The 21,893-nt window shown below is 36.9% G+C and overlaps 1 protein-coding gene across 5 annotated transcripts in view; it reads right to left on the bottom strand.

Annotated features, from left to right (window-relative positions):
- The window catches only part of LOC146003640 (uncharacterized), a 40,512-nt gene extending 20,307 nt beyond the window's left edge, over positions 1-20,205 (bottom strand). For 3 of the 5 annotated variants that reach the window (XM_083141964.1, XM_083141967.1, XM_083141968.1), the window contains exons 1-6: positions 20,072-20,205; positions 15,719-15,882; positions 13,813-13,950; positions 12,805-12,893; positions 10,643-10,848; positions 3,452-3,589 (exon numbers count right to left, since the gene is read on the bottom strand). In XM_083141964.1, the coding sequence (XP_082998090.1) occupies positions 3,452-3,589; positions 10,643-10,848; positions 12,805-12,893; positions 13,813-13,950; positions 15,719-15,786 (639 nt within the window). In that variant the 5' untranslated portion in view covers positions 15,787-15,882; positions 20,072-20,205. Of the gene's footprint in view, positions 1-3,451; positions 3,590-10,642; positions 10,849-12,650; positions 12,894-13,812; positions 13,951-15,718; positions 15,883-19,127; positions 19,147-20,071 lie in introns of those variants that run through there. The other 2 variants (XM_083141965.1, XM_083141966.1) reach the window with 2 other exon arrangements.
- Between the last annotated feature and the right edge of the window lie 1,688 nt (positions 20,206-21,893).

The raw sequence follows: 21,893 nt of genomic DNA, 5'->3' as shown, positions 1-21,893 counted from the left end.
TGGTCCATCTGGCTCCAGATGGTAGCACCTTATAAGGGTCCCTTGCCAGGGTTACGGTGAAGACCTCAACGACATCTGTGACGGAGAAGGAGACCTTTGGAACGGCAGAGATGGCGGAAGAGGCAACCCACCCTCTTGGGAGAAGAGGGAAACCACTGCCTTGTGGAGAAGGGGAACTTCAAACGCTAAGGGAGTAAACCCCGAAAGCAAAAACCTGGTCCCCCAGGTTGGGGGTTGGAGTGAGAGATATTAACTGTGCCCGTAAAACATAGAGCAGAATAGCTAAGCTATGCTCACTGCAAGCTCAGAGGCAGAAAGGAGGCAGCCCCTCCACTGGGCTAAAATGCTGTAGGCCAATCCCCTGCACATTTGAACCTACAATGATTAAAAGAAGAACAAGAGAGCAAGCCGGACAGATCACGATGACGACGAATTGGCGAGAATATGGCTCAGTGAATGTTGGAACATGGAATGTAAGGGGTCCAAATGGGAAAGAATGTGAATTAGTAAGAGAGATAAACGAAACAAAAGTGAAATACCTTGCAGTTTATAAATGAGAGAATAATGACAGTAGATATTTTAGAGCAGAAAGAATTAACTCTAGAGATTGTATATGCCCCTAACAAGAATGGAACTTCAAACAACAAAGATCAGTTTTATGAAATACTACAAAGAACTATTGAAAACACAGATAAAGAAGTTATCATCCTAGGAGATATGAATGCCAGAGTGGGAAATAAAACTGATCGATGGGGTAAAGCAATAGGAAAGTATGGAGAAGAAGTGATAAATAACAATGTAGAGAGACTATTGGAACTCTGCATAATAAATGATCTGATTATCACCAACACTACGTATATACATAAAGACATACACAAATATACTAGAGAAGAACCAAGTAGAAATGAAAAATCTATAATAGATTACATCATTGTGAGAGAGATGAAAAAGTTCATAAGAGATGCAAGAGTTAAAAGAGGGCCAGAAGTAAACACTGATCATAAACTTCTCATATTAGATATGACCATAGGGGTTAAAAGTAAGACATCAAGGATGAATAAAAGGAAGAAAACGATAAATTGCAACATAAGAGAGAAGATAAAGGTATACAAGTTGAAAGAGAAAAATGTTCAAGAAGAATTTAGAAATGAAGTTAGAGAAGAACTAGCGAATGAGCAAGTAGAAGAAAGAGAAGAGGATTTAGAAAAACTCTGGAGTAAATGGAAAGGGGCAATAATATCTGCAGCTGAACAAGTATGTGGAACATCTAGAGTAGGAAGCAAGAAGAAGATAACAAATTGGTGGAATCCAGAAATAGAAGCAGAGGTAAAAGAAAAGAAAGAAAAATGGAAGAAATACCTGTCAGTGGGTACTCTGGAGGCATTTGAAGAATATATAAAGCAGAGAGATAAAGTAAAGGAAGTGGTTCAAGAGGCAAAGAAAGAAATGTGGGAGCAATTTGGAAGAAATATGGAGCAAAATCGAAAAGAAAATCAAAAACTTTTTTACAAAGTTTTGAAGAACATGAGGAAACAAAAAGATTGCCCTTTAAAATTTATATATGATGAAAATAAGAAAATATTAACAAATTCTGAAGAAATAATGAAAAGATGGAAAAACTACTTCCAAAAATTATTAAATGAAAATGAAAGAAGAAACGTACCAAATGAAGAGGAGGAGAGAAGGCCTGAAGAACCAGATGTCCTAGATGTAGAACAAGAAGAGTTAAAGAAAGCTATTAGTAGAATGAAACTAGGAAAGGCAGCTGGTCATGATGGCATTGCACCAGAAATGATCAAGTATATGGGAAAGGAAGGAGAAGATCTGTTGCTCAGAATAATAAATGTGGAATGGATGGAAAAGAAGATAGTGAAGGATTGGGAAATATCAATACTAATACCAATAAATAAGAAAGGAGATAACAGGGAATGCGGAAATCACAGAGGTATTTCACTACTTTGTGTGCCTGGCAAAGTCTATTCAAGAATTTTGGAAACTAGACTAAGACAAGAAATAGAGGATAAATTAGAGGAGAGACAGAGTGGATTCAGACCAGGTAGAGGTGTCCAAGATCACATATTTACAATAAGACAAATAATAGAGAAAGTTATAGAATACAATAGAGAATTATACCTATGCTTTATAGGCTTGGAAAAGGCTTTCAATAGGGTGCCGTGGCAAGAGCTATGGAAACCCCTAAAGAAAAACAATGTAAACAAGAAATTAGTAGAAGCAATACAAAGTTTCTACAAAACAAATAGATGCTATGTCAGAACTGGCAATAACAGATCAGAGGAATTCATAACAACAACAGGAGTAAGACAAGGTGATATTTTATCCCCATACTTGTTTATCATTCTAATGGATGATGTTCTGAAAGAAATAAAACTAAAGATGAGAAAATTCAAAGTAGGAAATTGGAAACTGAAAACTGTAACTGTATCTGAACTTTTATATGCAGATGATATTGTATTGTTTGAAATTTCACAAGCAAACCTACAAAGAAATTTAGAAATAATAAATGGTAATATGTCAAAGAAATATATGAAAATAAACAAAGATAAAACAACTGTGTTAAGGATAGGGAGAATAGAAAAACCCTGCATAATAAGCCTTGAAGATTCAGAACTAAAACAAGTACAAAGTTTTAAGTATCTAGGGATTACAATCAATAGTAATATAAATAGATGAAGAATTAAACACTCGAATGAAGAATACAAACAGATTATATTATGCCATAAACAAAGGATTTTTAGGGCAAAAGGAAATAAGCCAAAAAACAAAAATGATTGTGTACAAATCAACTTATGTACCAACATTGATATATGGAAGTGAATCCTGGATAATTAATGAAAAACAAAACTTACAAACAGTAGAAATGAAATATTTGAGGAGAACAGTGGGAAAAACCAGAAGGGACAAAATCAGAAATCAATCAATCAGAATAACATTAAACACAAAACCAATATATCAGGATGTTGAGCAAGCACAACTCGGATGGTTTGGACACCTCAGCAGAATGCCTGAACATCGAAACCTAAACAGGTATGGGAAGAAAGAATGGGAGCATTGGATGCAAAGAGACCAAAAGGAAGACCATGTAGGACATGGAATGAGGGAATGAAGGATATCCTGAGTAGGAGGAACATCTCGTGGTGTGAAGGAAGGAAGTTGGCAGAAGATCGTGACAGATGGTGAGCTCTCTGTAAAACCTCCACACCGATCGGTAGAAGAGGATCGGAATAAGTAAGTAAGTAAGTGATATTTTCCAATACCGATACCACTGTCAGAAACGCTCGGCTAATTCCATATAACTTGCAAAATAAATAAATAACACACACAGAGAGAGTTATAAATTTAAAGTCTATCATGAAGACTGGAAAAATATGGCATGCAAAATGGAAAACTGTGAACTCCAGAATCATAAAAATCAGAAACAATTTAGTAATACCTGTATTTTGATTTTGTCCAGTTTCTTCTTCAAAGTCGTTTCAGCCTTGAGTGCAGAGTCAATAAACAGAAAGCAGGTGTTCAGCTTGGTTAGGCACTGGTAGCAGATGGATGTCGGCAGGTCATCGTTTGGCAACACCTGAAATACAACCAGCATATAAAATCAGTGTTACTTCACTTTCATGGTTTGGTTTAAAATTTTTGGGTGCATCTTCATGTTGTCATTTTTCACCCTTATCTGAAACCCTTACCTCAAAATTAAAAAAAAGGGGTGTAAAGAGCCCCTTGAGTAAGGTTAAAAAATCAAGTTGTAAAGGGACCTGCACAGGACAAACACAACACATTAAAAATAGGGATAGTCCAAAAACTACCTCAGAAACAGTGTAAAAAGCCTGCTCTTCTCAAAAAGCCAAAAGCGTTGGATAAAACACTGTCGTCGTCTCCCAACATAGTAGATGAAATATTGGGAAGGTCATGGTTCCAAAATGTGAGATGTACCACTGCTGGCTATATTGTGAAACAAAATTATGCAAAATCACCTGTTAAAATATCATAGCAGCTATGCCAAAACTACAAATGTGCTAAATCTTATTTGGGGATAAAAGTAATATTTAATTTCCTGGGTAAAACAAGGGTTAATATTGGAGAAATGCTGCCATCGGTAAAATATGTATCTACTTATTACAGTTAATTTGGTCACATAAGTTAGCACAGGAATATATCAACAGAAAGTAGTCGGAATCTGCTCTAGGAGAAAAAGTCAAAATTTGCACATTTGTGGTTTTGGCATCGGTGCGATTATATGGAATACAAAGTTTGCTTGCCAACCAACACTTTCTGAAGGCCATATGCAAAAGTTGGAAATTTAATTCTGTGACAATATATGTGATATAGATCAGAGCAGAAGTTTCTAATGTATGTATTGCAAATTAAAATATTTGTGATTAAAATTATCCCATATGCCATCTGGTGGTGTTGTCTGGAACTACTCTATGTAGGATACTATGTTCGTGTTGAAGTTGTTCAAAGCATGGAAAATGTTCGAAAGAATAACGTCTACTGTTCAGTTTTTGCCAAATCATTTTGTGGGTCAGGACAAGTGAAATGTTTACATGTGTTTCGACCCTGTGGAACCAACAAAATGAAATTTGTAAATAAATCAGGGAAAACAATTGATTGATAGAAGATTGGCATCGGGGATAACATTGCAATGCAGCAAGATAAGTAAGAAGAATGCATGGGTCTGTTCACTTCATTTTCCGAAAGACGATTCTATTACCAAGAAAGTAAATTTTAAATTGCTATTTATGAATGAAACCTTTTTTTAAAAAAACAATGTATTATGTATGAAATTTGGAACAGGTGCAGTCGCTTAAGTGCGAAGATGAAAATAGTTTGAAAATTAATTAATGTCTGTAATCATAAAGGTAACCAGAAAAAGAAAATTGACATGCTAATGTTGCGGTTTCATTCAGTATGTCCTTTTTCAGTTAAGATAGTCTCGATGGAATTGTGAATTATATTATTATTATTATCCTGCATTATTAAACCAGCCTGCCTCTTTGGGGGAAGAACTGTAATGGTATGTTTACATTTTTCTCCAGTCCAAGCTTTGCAAATACAGGTGAATTGCTTAATTTTCAAATCATTTTTAAGAACCCCAGTTATAACCGAGGTGCAGATGAAACAGCACTGCTTTGAAGAACCAGTGCGTATACATTAGTTTTGTCTCCATTTTTCATGATATTTTTGCCTATCATAATTCAAAGTACAGCTTCACCTTCCTTATAGTTCCTGGAATTCGAACTCACAATAGCAATATAACACGTATTTTTAAAATATTTAAAAATATTCAATAAACACAAAAAAGTGGTACTTACGTTTTGTGAGTATGTTATTTACAAGACGTTTCGAGAATCTACTGTTCTCTTCTTGAGGTCCAAAAATTCGACTACGCAAAACTTTCCATAGCCAGGTCAAGATATTTTAAAAACCAGGAATAAGGATGTGGGTTAGATATGGGTTAAACAGGAATTTAAAAACTATGCCTAAAACTGTTGTTGCCTCTATTCTGTTACAAATTTACAGTCCCTGAGGTTAAAAGACCCTTTCCATCTAAAACACGTATTTCAACATTGAACAATTTTAAAAAGTTTAAAATCAGCCTGCATCATTTCACAGCCCGCAGTAACCTCAGAATGTTTCCTCACTGAACGCAGGAAGTTGTTCGCAAGCAGTTCTCGTCGCGCTTACTTCCCCTACTTTTCCCCCCCACTCACTTACGTCATGTCGTATGCGAAGTTGTGCATCATCTGAGCTGCCCGAATAATGTCTGGGGTAACATGGAAACCAATTTTTCTTCTTCCCATCTTCTAAACATTCCAACCCAAAGCTCATCTACGTTGGCATCCTCTCTATTTAATTTAGTCTCTCTATCCCTGCAGATGTATGACGCCTCATGCACATTCCTACTAATTGGTTTATTTTCGTTACGGATGACCTCCTGTTTTTTTAAATTTTATGTTCCATATCAATAATATGCTCAGAAAGTCCTGTTCTGGGAACCCTCTGCCTAATGTCTTTGTCATGTTCTCTCCATCTAATATCCATGCTCTTGCCTGTTTGTCCGATGTATTCCTTGTTACACTCACACTTAATACTGTATAACCCTTTCTTTTTCCCCTCTATTGCACTTTCATTTCCACCTTTATTGTACTCCAAAAAGTGTTTTTCAATGTTTTTGGGGCCTTCATCCCGCATTTAATTCCATACCCTCTTGTTAATTTCTCAATTTTCCCCGAGACCCCTTTGAGATACGGGATACCTATTATTTAAACTTCTTTCCCTCTTCTCTATGATCCTCTTCCGCCTCTGGAACTGTTGGTCTTCGCCCTCCGGGCCGGCTCTCTATATTTTAACCCCTAGAGAGAGGGTGGCCCAGTATTAAGCCCCCAGGCACTGGGCTCCCTGTTGGTCCACGGGTCCTTATTCTATATTCGGACCACCCCACCATATCTGGTGGGATCCCTCATCCGCCACCTGAGGGACGCGCCTGGTAGAGGTCAGGGTCCCCATGCCAGATGCCATGACATTTGACTCGGTACCTAGAAAATATCTATGGGAGGCATTAGAAATTAAGGAAGTACCTAAGGAACTTATTAAAGCAATAAGAAGTGTATATAAGGATGTAAAAGGAATAGTAAGAATAGAAGGAAACGTGTCTAAGGAATTTCAAATAGAAAAAGGAATTAAACAGGGAGATAGTCTCAGTCCTTTACTTTTCATTAATGTAATGGATGAAATAACTAAAATTTGCAAAAGAAGAACCCCAAGAGTACAAATAGGATATTGGAATATGAGAGTAGTACAACTGCAAGTACTGCTATATGCTGATGATATAGTCTTAATTGCTAGCAGTGAAGAGAATTTACAGAGGAGCGTAATAGAATGGGGAGAAGAACTTGCGAGAAAAGGGATGAAGATTAATATTAAGAAAAGTAAAGTTATGCAGGTGGTAAAAGGAGAAAAAGATCATGAAATAGCAATTAGATAAGGAAACGAGAACTTGGAAAAGTAGATGAATATGAATATTTAGGAACCATCATAACAAGTGATGGTAGGTGTGATGAAGAAATCCTAAATAGGAAAAGAAAAGCAAATACAGTATATTATCAGTTCAGTAAAACAATAATGGGAAAGAAAGAAGTGGCAGTAAAGACAAAAATGCAGCTATACAAATCAGTATTGGTCCCTTCATTAACATATGGAATGGAAAGTTTACCACTTCAAGATAAACATCTGAGTAAAATTCAGGCTAGTGAAATGAAATACCTGAGAAGAGCTGTTAATAAGACTAGGAGAGATAAAGTGAGGAATGAAAGAATAAGAAGAGAAGTGGAACAGGAGTCGCTAGAGAAAATAATTGAAAAGAGACAGCTAAAGTGGTGGGGACATGTATTCAGAATGAATGAAGACAAAAAGGTAAAGCAAATTCTAGAAGTAAAGGTGCAAGGTAGGAGAGGTAAAGGAAGACCAAGGATAATGTTTGAAGACAGAATGGAAAAGATTGGAAGAGAAAGGAATAAGACAATAAATATGATGAAGAGAATGATGAGACAGACAGGAATGGAGGAGATGGATCGAATCGAGGCAACCAACCTTACGCTATGATGGCAGAAGGGGACTAGAGGAAGCTTTCCCTCTTCATTTTCTTTTTCTTCCCCCACATTCACTTTACTTTCTTTGTTCGAATATTCCAACTCTTTTCTGCAAATTTTATGTGCTCTTCTTTTTGCCCACCCTCTCCCTTTCACCTTATGGTTACATAACCTAATTGCAAAGAAATTTACAAACACATTGTTTTTCGTTCTACTGGCATGGGCAGATTCCTTATTAACATACAGCTCTCCGGATAAGGTTTTGTGGAACACTCCGGTCCTTAAGTTCTTTCCTTCCCTATAAATCCAAAGATCTAAAAAACTAATTTTATTTCTATCATTTCCTCTTTAGTGAAGCTAATGTGATCTTCTTGCTCCCCTCATGATTTGAACATTCCTTCCGAACTCTTTTCTTCCCCAATGATCAGAATGTCATCCATGTATCTTCCAAAGAATTTAATCCCATTCCTAAATTGGTCCATTGCCGCGCTTTCTATATAGTGTAGAAAAATGCCAGACACTATTCCCGAGACCGGGTTTTCCATCGCCAATCCTTCTTTCTGTAAGTAAGTCTTCCTGTTGAAACAAAAGTAATTGTACCCGGTGCATAGGTTAAACCACCTTACATATTCCCACGCGATAACTACATTAACCCCTTTATTCATCAACCATTTTTGTAGGCAGCCCGTGGCTTTGTCTTTAGGGACACTTGGGTATAGATTGACTACGTCAAAGCTCACGATCTTGTCTGTATTCACCATTGCAAGTTTTTCTCTTTCACATTTAACCTCCCATGCATTTCTGACGGTAAATTCTGTTTTTCCCCCCGCTTCCTTGATTTCAGAGACAAGAGTCTTAGACAATTTATACCCTGGATGCATGTACATGGGATGATTGGCCTCAACAGGATACCTTCCTTATACGTTTTTGGTATCCCGAATGCTATTGGGATATTTCCTTTTTTACATTCTTCAATAAGTTTCTTTTTCTCAACCCTTGCCAATGAAATGCTAGTCTCTATTCCCTTCTTTACCTCCCTTCTAATTTTATTGATAGGATTTTGTTCTACAACTTTATAGTCCTTATTACAAAAACATTCCTCCATTTTTCTTTTGTAATCATCTTTGTCCATTACAACCATTTTATTCTTCTTGTCAGAACATTATTTTCCTTAACTCCCTCTTAACATTTTCAACTTCTTTTTATAGTTTCCCTGCTTCCTGTCTCTCTTTTTACCCACAGCTACGTTTCCAACATTCCTCTCCTTTTCTTTTCTAATTCGTTGTTCTATAATGTCGTGAATCTTCAGTATCACTTCTTTCTTGTTGTACTTCTCATCTAGCATTGTCATTATTCCCTCCGCTGCTATTATAAATTCTTCCTTCATAATTTTATCCTCCCCTATAGCAAACTTTTGCCCTTTTCCCATTATCTCTTTCAGGTCTGCAGAAATTTTTCTATCGGTCAAATTCAACACACAATCTTCTTCCCCCACTTTTCTCTCATCCTTGTTCCCTTTTAATCCGTTATTTTCCCTTCCTTTACCTCCTAGCCTAGTTAATTTATCATGAATTTTAATCCTATGTTCGTTTTTGGCTGCCTCTACATATTTATAGTGTCTTTCCTCGATTCTGTTCCATGTTACCCCATCCAGTATTGCGCCAAGCTCCAAGTGCAACTGTAGACAAACCTTATTAAGTTTATTTACCACCCCGTAAGCTTCCCTGATGCAATTTCCTACCATTCCAATCTGAAGTGCTTTTTTCTGTTCTCACCCTTTACTACCCAATGGGTGATACCCCCATTTAAGAAAATTCGGAACTACCCCCAATCTCCTGCATTCCTTGAGAAACCATATCTTATTGATAGTGGCATTCAACCTTATCCTAGTCTTTTGAAATTCACTCACTTTTTACCCGTATCGATAAGCGAACTCATTATGAATTACTCACAATAGCAATATAACACGTATTTTTAAATATTTTAAAAATACATGTTATAATCCTGGAATTCAGATCGCATTCGCAATATTTAAAAATATCGCGTAATTTAAACGTTTCTTCCATACTAGCCATGACAACACGCTGTTACTGAATGTAAACAAAGATTTATCCTACATAGAGTGGCCATATTGGAAGCGACACTAGCGCTCAGGTGGTAATTTTAATCTCAAATAGCTCCTGACTGAACAAGACTAGATTGAAGCAGGTTCAATTGATTGATTTTATAGTATAGGCACATCAGCACATAGGCTATCTTTGCCTGCTGCACAATACGAGGATAAGGCTCTTGACTAAAACAAAACTGAGAACAGGCCCCTACTAAGGAAAGAAAATATGTATTAAAACTTCCTTACTCAATTTTTACAACTAATTCATTCATTCACTACTAAACAAGAACTAAAACTTTACCGTTTGCGAGGATAAACATATCCTTACCTAGGTTAAAAGCTAAGGCTGTGAAGCGCACACAAGGACAAGGCGATCCCACAAACGATTATTCTGGCCATGGGTCCACATGCTGGAGCTTCATTAGGCTGCAAGGAGCAGTCACTGCAGTGTGGAAGGGAGGTTGAATTTTGGGTGCCTTACAAGAAGGTAACCCTTTACACCCTTGAAGTAAGTGTTCCGTAGGGCAACACAAGAACATACTCCACAATATCTCTGTCTCCCCGATGGTTCATCGATTGATTTGGTTTATTTTACTTAGCTTCTCTGCCACTTTTTGGCTAATCATGAAGATGAGGATGAGTCATATGATATGATGAAATTGATGAAGGAACACTCACAAACACCCATGCCGAGGATGCATTTTCAAACCCGGGACCCCTGGCATCGTAGCGTGGTGTGCTAACCACCCCACCTTCCCTGATGGTGTCACCTTGCACACTGGGTATTGAACCCACTTTAAACTGTAGGTCCAGTCCTGATTAGATTTCCTGTGCATAAAGTGGACTTTAAAACAAAAACTCATTCACTCATTTATTCACATTCCACAAAATCTGTTCAAAGTTACCTGAACCAACTTGTACTTACTATCATTGGTATACATCTCCCTATCTTCTCGATGACATCAAACAGTTCCCCTTCTTCACCAAAGATAGAAATCAGATTATCTCCTTTGCAAGAGCATAAACGACAATAGCTCCTAGAGAAAGATGAGAGATCTTCTACATCTGCAGCAGATGAATTCCTCTTTTGCCTCTCTATCTCTGGTACAACTGGTGCTAGATTCTGGATATCTGAAAAATTGAAAACTCTTCAATAGATCCATCTTATAAACAAGTTTACAATTTTTAACATTAACAACTGAAAATAAAAGCAAAAACTGATGCTTCTCAGCATATTTTTAAAGTCATGGAACACAAAAGTGTTGCTTTATAGACTGCTAAACAGTACTAATTCCAACGTGTATGAAGCAATTTACAACTTACAGACATTGGATAATGGTAACTGACTGACTTACATAAAATTGGAGGACACAAAACCAGGATTTTTACAGGTCCAGAAACCCATAAATTTTAATGGGTTCCGCTGCAGGACCGGAACCTTTTTCTCGCACAATTTAAATTCGGTCCAAGTTGCATATTGTTTCATTGAAAAAAATGTTTCTGGACCGAATTTAAATTGATCCTGAAAAAAAGGTTCCTGGACCATATTTAAATTGAGACAGAAAAAGGGTTCCTGGAAAGTATTTAAATTCATCCTGAAAAAGGTTTCTGGATCAAATTAAAATACTTTAAACATAAAAAGGTTCTTTACGGCCTAGAACCCATTTACACTTGCTGATTTTCTCTTTCGGACGGGAATTGAATTTATTTACAATTCCTGGAAATTAACAACCCTGGGATTGTTAAGCGTCCAGAAATTCATACATTCTAATAGGTTCTATTTGGTACCGTAACAGGACGGGGAACCTTCTTTTCTAGCACAATTTAAATTCGATCCAAGTTGCATTTTGTTTCATTGCTGATTTTCTCTCCTGAACCGGAATTGAATTTATTTAAAATTTCTGGACGTTTAACAACTCTGCACAAAACTTCTTTTCTTTGCTATTTAATGCCATCTTGCAAAAACTGGGTCCTGGTAGTCAGATTCACGCCTAATGAACACTGTATGTAACAAAACAACTTTGTTTCTCCATCGACCGCGACCGGTGCACTTATATATACCTGCATCGTGGTTCATAAGTTTGTGAAACATTTTAGGAATTCACCACAGATAAACTATGCAATGGATAGTGGTAATCACATGAGCACATCAGACACAAGTCAGTAACAGCAAATATGGCACTAAGTAAACGTGAGAAGGTGTTTTGTGTGTTAAAATGCACAAGAACTTTGTGTGCAGTGAATGTACAGCAACAATTTAGAGCAGAATTTCACAAGGACTTTGCAACTGTATCATCATGGCTGTCACACTGATCAACCGTGTTACGCTAATACACATGTGGGACAAAATGTGGTATCAGTTAGAAATCTGCTGCATCAGGAAAGTTGGACACACAGAGCATTTATGAGGTGTATACAAAAGACTTTGAGAATTACCACTGTCAGTTGTATCATTTATATGTAGTAAATTTCTAAAATGTTTCACATCATTATGAATCACCCTGTATTATACCTTTCATGATCTACTCACAAAAAAGTACTAAAACTCCATCAATAATTTTGAATAACCCTCTACATGAAACTCGAAGAATGGTTGTTAAAATATTATAGAAATACAGAGGCAGTGTTTGAAAAGTTGAAAACACAGAATAGTCACGTGCACATTGTTGGACTAAAACTTAAGTGGGCAGGCCATGTGGCACGAATGGAAAAGGAAAGAAGAGTTTACAGGATTCTTGTTGGAAAACCTGATGGTAAGAGACCTGTAGGAAGGTCAAGACGAAGATGGAGGAATAACGCTGGCATGGACTTAAAGGAAATTGGTAAGGATGGAAAAGATTGGATTCATTTTGCCCAGGATAGGGACAGATGGAAGGCTTGTGTTGCTGCAGCCATAAACCTTCAGGTTTAACAAGGATATTCTAGCTTCATACCTTCCAGAGCTAAACATGCCTTGCTCCTTCTTTCAATGGTTTCCAAGCTTGGAAGAGCATTGAAAGATTCTGAGCCTATTCCCCATTTGGCTTCCAAGGTTGCTAATAAACTAGAGAACGCCATGTCTTGCTCACTATATCTCCTTGTATGTACCTTTGTTAACAAATGACCCAGGACTATTCACGTTCTTCTCTGAAGGTGCAGATGTGAAAAAAGTGGGCACAGCAAACTCCTCAAGGTGTCTGGAATAAAGGAAACGAAATTAGTCAACAGCTGCAAATTTGTATCAAGAGTTTTGTCCAGCACTGATGATGCTGTACTCTGAACAGATAGCAATACTGAAGCCGACACTGATCCTAAAACAATGTACAATGAAACAATTTGCACTGCACTTGTACCCTGAAGGTGCAAGTGATGTTAGCTCTCGAAAGCTTTGAAAGATTCAAGACTAATTTGAATTCATGTTTTGAAAAAACAAAGATGTAGTAGCAAATTAATATCTGTTATGAAGGGTCAGGTAAAAAAATAATAATAAAAACAACAGGTAAATCAATGCTCATCAAACTCCAGAAAAATGAGCCAGCCTCCGTGGCAGAGTGGTTAGCACAGTGCACTACAACACCAGGGGTCCCGGGTTCGAATCACGTCCTGGGCATGGGTGTTCTCTGTGAATGCCCCTTCATCTATTTCATCACATCATCACTCATTCACATTTTTGCGATTAGGCAAAGGTGGCAGAAAAGAGAAGTAAAATAAACCAAATCAATCCAGAAAAAATTATTTTAATTGCAAAACATTACTCAACATGCAAATGAAAAGGTACAAAAAAAAAATGCTTTGATGAATGGAAGTGTCAGCATCAACGTGGTAGGAAATGAAATGCCTACCTTGCTTACAACAGAAAATTGACTTACCTGGTTTATCCATTAAACTGGTCTTTATAAACTTCTATTAATTTCAGTGGACACTTGCTACTTGGGAACTAGCCACAATCTAGTCTGCAAAATGCAGTCCAGGGTGTAGTATGTGGAAGGGAAGTTGACATTTGGGTGTCTTGAGAAAGGCTCACCCCTTACACCCCATAATTTTTGTTTTGTGAACTAGAATTCAACACAAACCAGCGCTAGGCAAAATATCTTCCTACGAGATATCAAAACATACCTGCGATTCTTAATTTTTTTGAAGTGATGCTTCAAAAAGTGGTCGGAACATATGACGCTTTCTCTAGTAGGTACCCAATTTGGTCTATCAATAGCATTAATCCACTTCTTCAACAGTTCTTTGTTATCAAAAGGAAACCTATAAATGAAAAAAAAATACAGTTAATCAATGGTTAAATTGAGACAACACAGTCACATCAAATAGTTACAAAGAATCTTAACTTATGCATTTTGTTAACTTGATCATAGGCACATCAAATTATTAGAACTCTTCACAATACAGTTGTACCAAGAAGAGAACGATCCTCTACAACTAACAAGGAGAGGGCACGGCTTGGAAATTGAGTTTGGGATTGGACTTCGTGTAGTGGTACGGTACCCTACAGGTATACATATGCCAAGGTACTAGTGGGCACTAGCCAGGCATTTCCTATAAAAAGTGCTTCAAAGTTTCTAAAATTTCCAAGTGCACCTCATGATACAAATATATTATTCAGCTGCCAGGTGGCCTGGTGATAGCATATCAGTTTTACGTGCCAAAGGTTCTGGGTTCGATTTCCGTTCAGTTGCCCTTACTTTTTTTTTTTTATTAACGCAAGCAACTGTTTATTACATTTTATTTAAATTACTGAAATAAATATGAAACAAAATTATATTTAAATTTATCGGGGAAAATACTCCTTTGTTTATGTTTCTATTAATATTCTCATCATTTTACAAATATTTACATGTTAAATTATCCACGCGTTATTTTCGACAAAATATTATATATAATGAAAAATATATATTTTTTTATTTTTTTGAGAAAATGTTCAAGAAACAAAACACAAGAAAATTATTCACAAGCGTCACATTTTGTACACAATCCAGTGGTAATTATCTTCAAAGAATTGAAAATATATATTTATTGTATATACGTGGGTTGGATATTTAATAGTGGCAACACTGCTGTATATAAGCCATGAAACGAAACCGAAGTTTCTCGCTTACACCTCACATTAGTTTGATATCTAATCTACCTCCCAGTAAATGGACTCTTCCTTCCAACACTAGGTGCATGCGCAGTGATGAGAGGAATAGAGTATCATTTGAGTAGGCAGTCTAAAGTTGTGTAGTCACAACAATGTTTTCGAATTGGATATGCCCGTGGCCGTACACTACGGCATTGCCATCAAGGTCTTCCTGAGGCGTTGCCTGTGACCTGCGTTGCCAAAGAAGAGGCGACACTTTCTGCTGAAACCTCCCATCGTCTTGCAGGGCAATGCTCCGACGCTTGTAGCGGAACCTGTGGCTGATTGGTTAGCTTGATGGGGCTGACAGGTGCTCTACCAGCCCCATACTACCCAGACTTAAGCCCCTGTAACTTTGATTTGATGCCTAAGATGAAGGGCATCCCCTTCTGAACTGTTCCAGAAATTCTTCAGGCAATAGACCACTACATTCAAACCATCAACTCAACAGGCACTGCTATAGACATACTGCGACTTCCACATCGGGTTGTACACAATCCTGGTGACTACATTGAAGAGTTCTAAAAGTTTCACAGAGGTATCTCTTTTGCATCATTTGTAAATAAATAGTTGTCACTATTAAATCTCCAATCCATGTATTAATTAACTATTAATTAATAAAATACAAATGCCTGGCAATCAAGTAAAACAAAAACAAGAGTCCAACAACTTCAGATTGTCTGGTTCTATATAAATGAAAAACGTTGGTTTACCTGTGGTATACCAGTTAGCATGGGGGAATATGCCACTGCACTTGGCACGTGAACAAACGTGGAGACTGTGCGTTGAAGAACAGTACACACTGTTTATATGAAAAAATTCTATCACATCACCTTGTAAAAATCACTATGTTACAATTGTATGGAAACACTTGTAGGTAATAAATAACGTGCTTACTTGTAAAATCCTCTGTGTGATTTCTTCGGTACATTATTGCAATTAGGAGCACAGCATGAAACTGGCATATTTTTTTTTTTTTTTTACAAAATCACTTAGCTCTCAAAATAATATCAACATCACATTTGCTAACTTTCATTTTTCTTCCTATATTGGATGTAAATCTAGAAGAAAGAAAAAATGCATTTGATATGCTCTTTTTGAACAAAATGAAATATTAAACCAAATTAAAAGTATTACTGATTTGGTTTATTTTACTTCGCTTTTCTCCCATTTCTGGCTAATTGCAAAATTGAGGATGAGTGATGTGATGAAATTGATGTACACACACTCAGAAATAACACCAATGCCCAGGTCAGGATTTGAACCCGGGACCCCTAACATCATAGCACACTGTGATAACCATTCAGCCACAGAGATTAGCTCCAAATAGTAATCTGTATGGCAACAGATATAACAGCTTGTTAATGTGCTATATTTAGTAAATATTACTTTCTGATCAATCTCTTCAACCACATCATCTTGTTGAAAAATATATTATATTTGAGAAAAAATGTGAATCCAACATGACACTATATATCAGACGACGGTCTGCATCCATGGTGGTGTGGTTAGCTTATAACAGTACAAAGCCATGAATCCTAAATTCAAATTCTGAGGGGGGCATGGATATTTCTTTGCACATGTGCTATTTCATCATTCCTAATGCCGAAAATATTCTAGGGGAAAAAATACAATGTTAATTTGTTTTTTTTAAAGTAATAAATTAATATTTAAAATAGGGATATTCAACAATAAAATTATTTTCCTGTAGTTTACGGTTATTACAAGCATAACAAAACAGTTTTTCTTTGTGACGTTTCAGGAGAACACACGCTCCTTTCATCAGACATTTATTTTCATTTTGACTAAAGATACAGTTATAACAATGGTTAGTAATTTTTAAACAAAAAGAATCTGTTATATAATGGATGTTGTCAATGTTACATTGTTGTAATATAGCAACTTAACTGTGAAAAAAGCAGTCTGTTTTATTTTTATTTAAATTATGAATCCAAAATATCATCAGGCAATTCAAATTCATCATTGTTTTCACAAAGTCTCTTTATGTTTTCTGTTACATTAAATTTTAAAGATGGTGGCTTACTCCATTTGTGAAAAAGAAAACTCCATACTGGATCTATGTTACCATTTTCATTATTTAATTTATTCCAGTGTTCTTCTGCAATGAACGAAGCTTCCCAGACATTCAACTCTGTGTTTCCCGTTAATCTTTTTAAAACCCTTCTCTTTTTAATCAAATGCTTCTCTTCGATGATATGAGTTGACAAACCTGTTCTTGGGTTTAGATTTATAATGTCCAAATCGTGTTCGTGCCATCTTATTGCCATTTTCCTTGCTGTTTGTCCCACATAATCTTTTGAACATGAACAACTTATATTATACATATATATATACATATATATATGTATAATATACATATATGTATATTCCTGTGGTTTCCACATCTGGTAGAGAGTTTCTCATTTTGAATTCATTAAATGTACATTCCAAACTTCTTGGTGATTTAAAAACAATTTTGAAATTAAAACTTCTAAAAATTTTTGCAATTTTATGTGAGAATCCCTTGTGGAATGGAATGCACACAAATTTCTTTTCAACAGATTTTTCATCTTTGTCTGTATTTCTCTTTTCCTTTAGTTTTCTTGCAACTTGTTTTTTGATTTGGTTTATTCTGTTAGTGTGAAAACCATTTTCTTTTGCTATATTAAAGAGCCTTTCTTCTTCATTTTTGATATCCTCATTATTAGAACATAGTCTTTGTGCTCTCAGGAAAAAATTTAAAAATATGTTATCCATTGTTATACGCGAATGTTCTGATTTGGCATGGATATATTTTTCCCCCGCTAATTTTTTCCTATGGACTGATGTTTGAATTGTTGAGTCAGTTGTCTGAAAGGAGCGTGTGTTCTCCTGAAACGTCACAAAGAAAAACTGTTTTCTTATGCTTGTAATAACCGTAAACTACAGGAAAATAATTCTATAATGCAAGCAATGCGTACATACAAGAAAAACAACAATAAAATGTTTTGCTAAAGTGTTTAAACCACTGTGATTGATATATTTGGGGTTTTAAGTCCACTTTATGCACAGTAAGGCTAATCGGGACTCAACCTACAGTTTAAAGTGGGATCCGAACCACTTGTGCCTCCACCAGGTATCAAACCTGGGACCCCTTGATTACAAGGCGACGATGCTACCACTGCGACATCAGGGAGGCCCTTTTAAACTACTGTGACCCCTAAGAAATTGGATCTGTATCATGGATGCATATGCAACTACACTCTTTCATTTCATCATTCTTTCTCATTGGCACAATTAACTCAAGGGATGTTCTCATTGTTGAATTCTGAATTTATCATGGTGTATAGAAAATTTATTCATGGTTGGATTTCTAATTATGTCTGATAACGCATAGTTCAGAGTGTTATTGTGTGTTTTCTGGAAAGGAATTCTCCCTTTCGTATTCTCCTGTATGATTCTCTGTTTGCAAGCAGCCATTTGGGAGCGAATTGACAATATAGAGAAAGTCTCCAAATTTGTTAATTTTCGGTATACTAACTAATTTTGGCCTCATAATCAAGAATCTGTTGTAAAAAACCAGGGGTCACGTCTGGAAATGTGAAATAAAAGACGATTGAATTTTTTATATATATATATAGGTGTATATGCGTAGTTTTACAAACGAAAATGTAATCTCCTGTCATTGTTTCCAACCACGCCGTTGTTTTACAAGAAAATGATTTATGATGTTCAATTTTAGTACAAACCCTATTTTTTCGATGAATTTAGAGGTGAAATGGGTGGTAATGGAACCTAACCTAACAGACCTAACCTCGTGTGAATGGTTCGTGGGGCTACCCGTGGATGGTTTTTAGGGCTACCTGTGAATGGTTTTTGGGTCTAACGAACAATGTTTCATCAAAATGTACAATTTCCAGACGTGACCCCCAGTTTTTTACAACAGATTCGTGATTAGGAGGCCAAAATTAGTTAGTATACCGAAAATTAACAAAATTGGAGACTTTCTCTATATTGTCAATTCTTACCACCATTTGTTTGCTGTTATCTTGGCTATGACTGTTACTGACATCTGCTTCAGGTGCGTGGTATACAAAGACGTAATTCGTTGCTAAATGCTTTTGTTATTAGGTGGGCCAGATTTAAATAAAATATCCTTAATCCTTTTGTTGTTGGGTTAGATGGCTCAGGTTCGGGGCTCTTAGCATTATAATGTAACGTTTCTAGAAACACCGGAAACATAATATCTGGTCTCAAACATAAAACCCCCTTTGAGCATTGCATGAACATTTGCAAAAACTCAAGAACGTCTGCTCAGGTAAGTTACATTTAAAATCATAATTAATCTCGTAAATAATTCTTTAGTGAAGCTTTTAACAGCGCTAAATTCTCCAAGCTTAGCCTAGAGTTTACTGATACAATAGTTTCCAGTGTTTTCAAGTACTTTCTAGAACTCCTACACAACTTGGGATAAATCATTAAACATTCGGAACAGTTACCTTTATTCTACTTAAAAAAAAAAAAAGTAAAGTGCTCCCCTGTGCATAGCACCACGACATGAAGGTGTATAGGGGGTAACGCCCCACACTTTCTTGATCCGGTCGTGAGTGGGTGTGTGTGATCAGCATCACGCCCCTGACCGCCTTTACCCCCCAGGGTTTCCTCCAGGTACCCATGTTATTCGACGCTGGGTGGGCGTTGGGGGCCGCTTCCATCGTTAGAAAAATTCCCGGATTTGAACCGGCCGGGGATCGAACCCGGGACCTTTAGCATTGTACTCAGACGCGTTACCGACTGCTTATCAGGATTAAACATCTTGCATAGTAAGTTCTTGTTGCAATACACTGAGAAATTCGTCTTCAGAAGTTCTACCCCTACTGTTTTCCTTTTAGATGGTGACTGCTGATATGGAATGCCCCCCGAAATAAAATTCTGGTTACGGACTTGCTACAAGAACTTACTTGCTGCTCCCTGTATGAGCACATAGAAAAGAGCACCAATTCTGACATACATACGTGAAGATATTAGGAGCGGGACGGGAAAAACCTCTTGCACGAAAGACGCTGTAATGTAAGTAACCTGAAAACCTGTTCATGTAGAAAACACGTATGAAGACGAATCAAAACATCGGATTCTACTATAAACACATATCGAAACCACGAAGTCTAAATACGACCAAATACAAAACGAACTTATGAACTTACGAATACCTTCATCTGCAAAGTAAAAAAAACTAAAAATTAACAAACAACACAATTATAAAGAACCTACCTATTGTCATTTTCCTCACTCAACGATAACTTACTTTACAGTTACATCACAGACAAGAGAAATAACGTACATTTTGCTGCAGAAAAATATCAAATTTCAAAATCGTGATTGCGTAGCAGACGACACAATTCAAACGAACGATCTAAGCAGAATCTTGTAACTTATACAGCGTAATAATAATCCCAAAATAAAATGGTGCAAGTTTCTTACTTTCACCAAAAATAAATTGGAAAATATATTTTATAAAATCTTTGATTTTAACTCTTCAATATCCTGACCCGATTGAATAAATGAAAATGATCAAATCGAAGCTAACCACTAATAAGATAACAATTGAACAACTACGTTGTATAAATATACAAAACTATACTTGTACAGTATGATACATAAATATTACTTCGGGACTTGTGATGCTCATGCCGGGAAATTTTTAAAATCCCGTGGCTCAAGTGGGCAGGGACGTAGCTAGGTTGATCAGTTTGGGGGGGCCCAAAACTAAAGATTTTTTCTATCAAACCATTAAAAACTAACAAACTATTAATATATCATATATATATATATTTTGTGGAACGATTCAAGGGAGACTGTAAAAAAGGTGAAATCTCTCGCCAGACATCAGTGCTCGGTCAAGCCACAATTTACAAACACAAGGTAACATTCCACAAATAGCGGAAACACATGACGTCAGGAGACACGGCATTCTTCGATACTACCAGGTTCAAGCCCGCCATCGGCTGGCAAATACGGAAGTGCTGTCCAAGCAGCTAGGAAGTATTTGCCAGCAGCTTGAAAGACCTAAGCACCAGAATTCGACTCTCAGTCGGCTCAGAATTCAAGGACCTCCAGAAGAAACCCAGGCGAAGACCTCTACACCTTTCAGGTCTCAGCCCGGCTCGGGAAACCGAGACGAAGCTTTCGCCTAAGGCAACCGCAGTACATTCGCGAGTTGACTATCTTCAGCACCACGGCCTGCAACTTGTAGCCGTCGGTCAGACCATCGTCCTGGCGCCTATTCTAGGGCCGATACTCCAAGACCAGCGTGTGCTTCGTCGCCAGCCACGGGCAAGAAGACGTGGGCCGTCGAACTCAGGACTCCGTGCTCTGTCGCCTGACGTCCGCACTCAACCGCTTGGCCGAGAGGTAAGATGTACGTCGTCCACATCCCTTGACATCATTCCACTCCCTGCCAGAAGCCTGTCAGTGAGATTGTATGGGGACCATAAACGTAACATAGCTCTACCATCTGACCCCTAGTGCGTTCACAGTAACGATCCCCGTAGTTTTAGTAATTGAAACAAGGACAAGGAAACGCATTAATATATATATATATATATATATATATATATATATATATATATATATATATATATATTTGTTGGAAGAGAATATTATATTCTCCTGTAGCCCCCTAAAATTTACGAATATAGACTCGCGAAATCCCCGGCCATTATTCGATAATCTAAATGCACAATGAACGCATTAACTTAATGGCATCTAGAGAGTCTTTAAAAATCCATGGATTTTCTCTTATGTCAGATTTAGATACCAACTACAATTTCATTAGTCGTTACTCCGTAGATTTGTAAATTTGCTTGAAGAAAATTGAGAAATAGAGAAAACCCTCTTCCGTGGGTTTAGATATAAAAGGGTGTTGAAATCAGGTGCACAAGTATGACAACGGTGCGAAAATGAAATGTTTGTGTAATGTGTTCAAGATAGGCATCCCATGTATATTGTTTATACCAGAATCTAATCCGGCGTCCTTTAGTGCAAGGCGACACCGTTAATCACTATCCCATGGGACATGCCCGAGTCTTTTGTG

Source organism: Lepisma saccharinum, chromosome 20, assembly GCF_977018435.1.
Source record: "Lepisma saccharinum chromosome 20, izLepSacc3.1, whole genome shotgun sequence".
In the NCBI taxonomy this organism is placed as follows: Eukaryota; Metazoa; Arthropoda; class Insecta; order Zygentoma; family Lepismatidae; genus Lepisma; species Lepisma saccharinum.
Note: the sequence above shows the minus strand (reverse complement) of the source record. Positions and strands in the feature narration are given on the sequence as shown.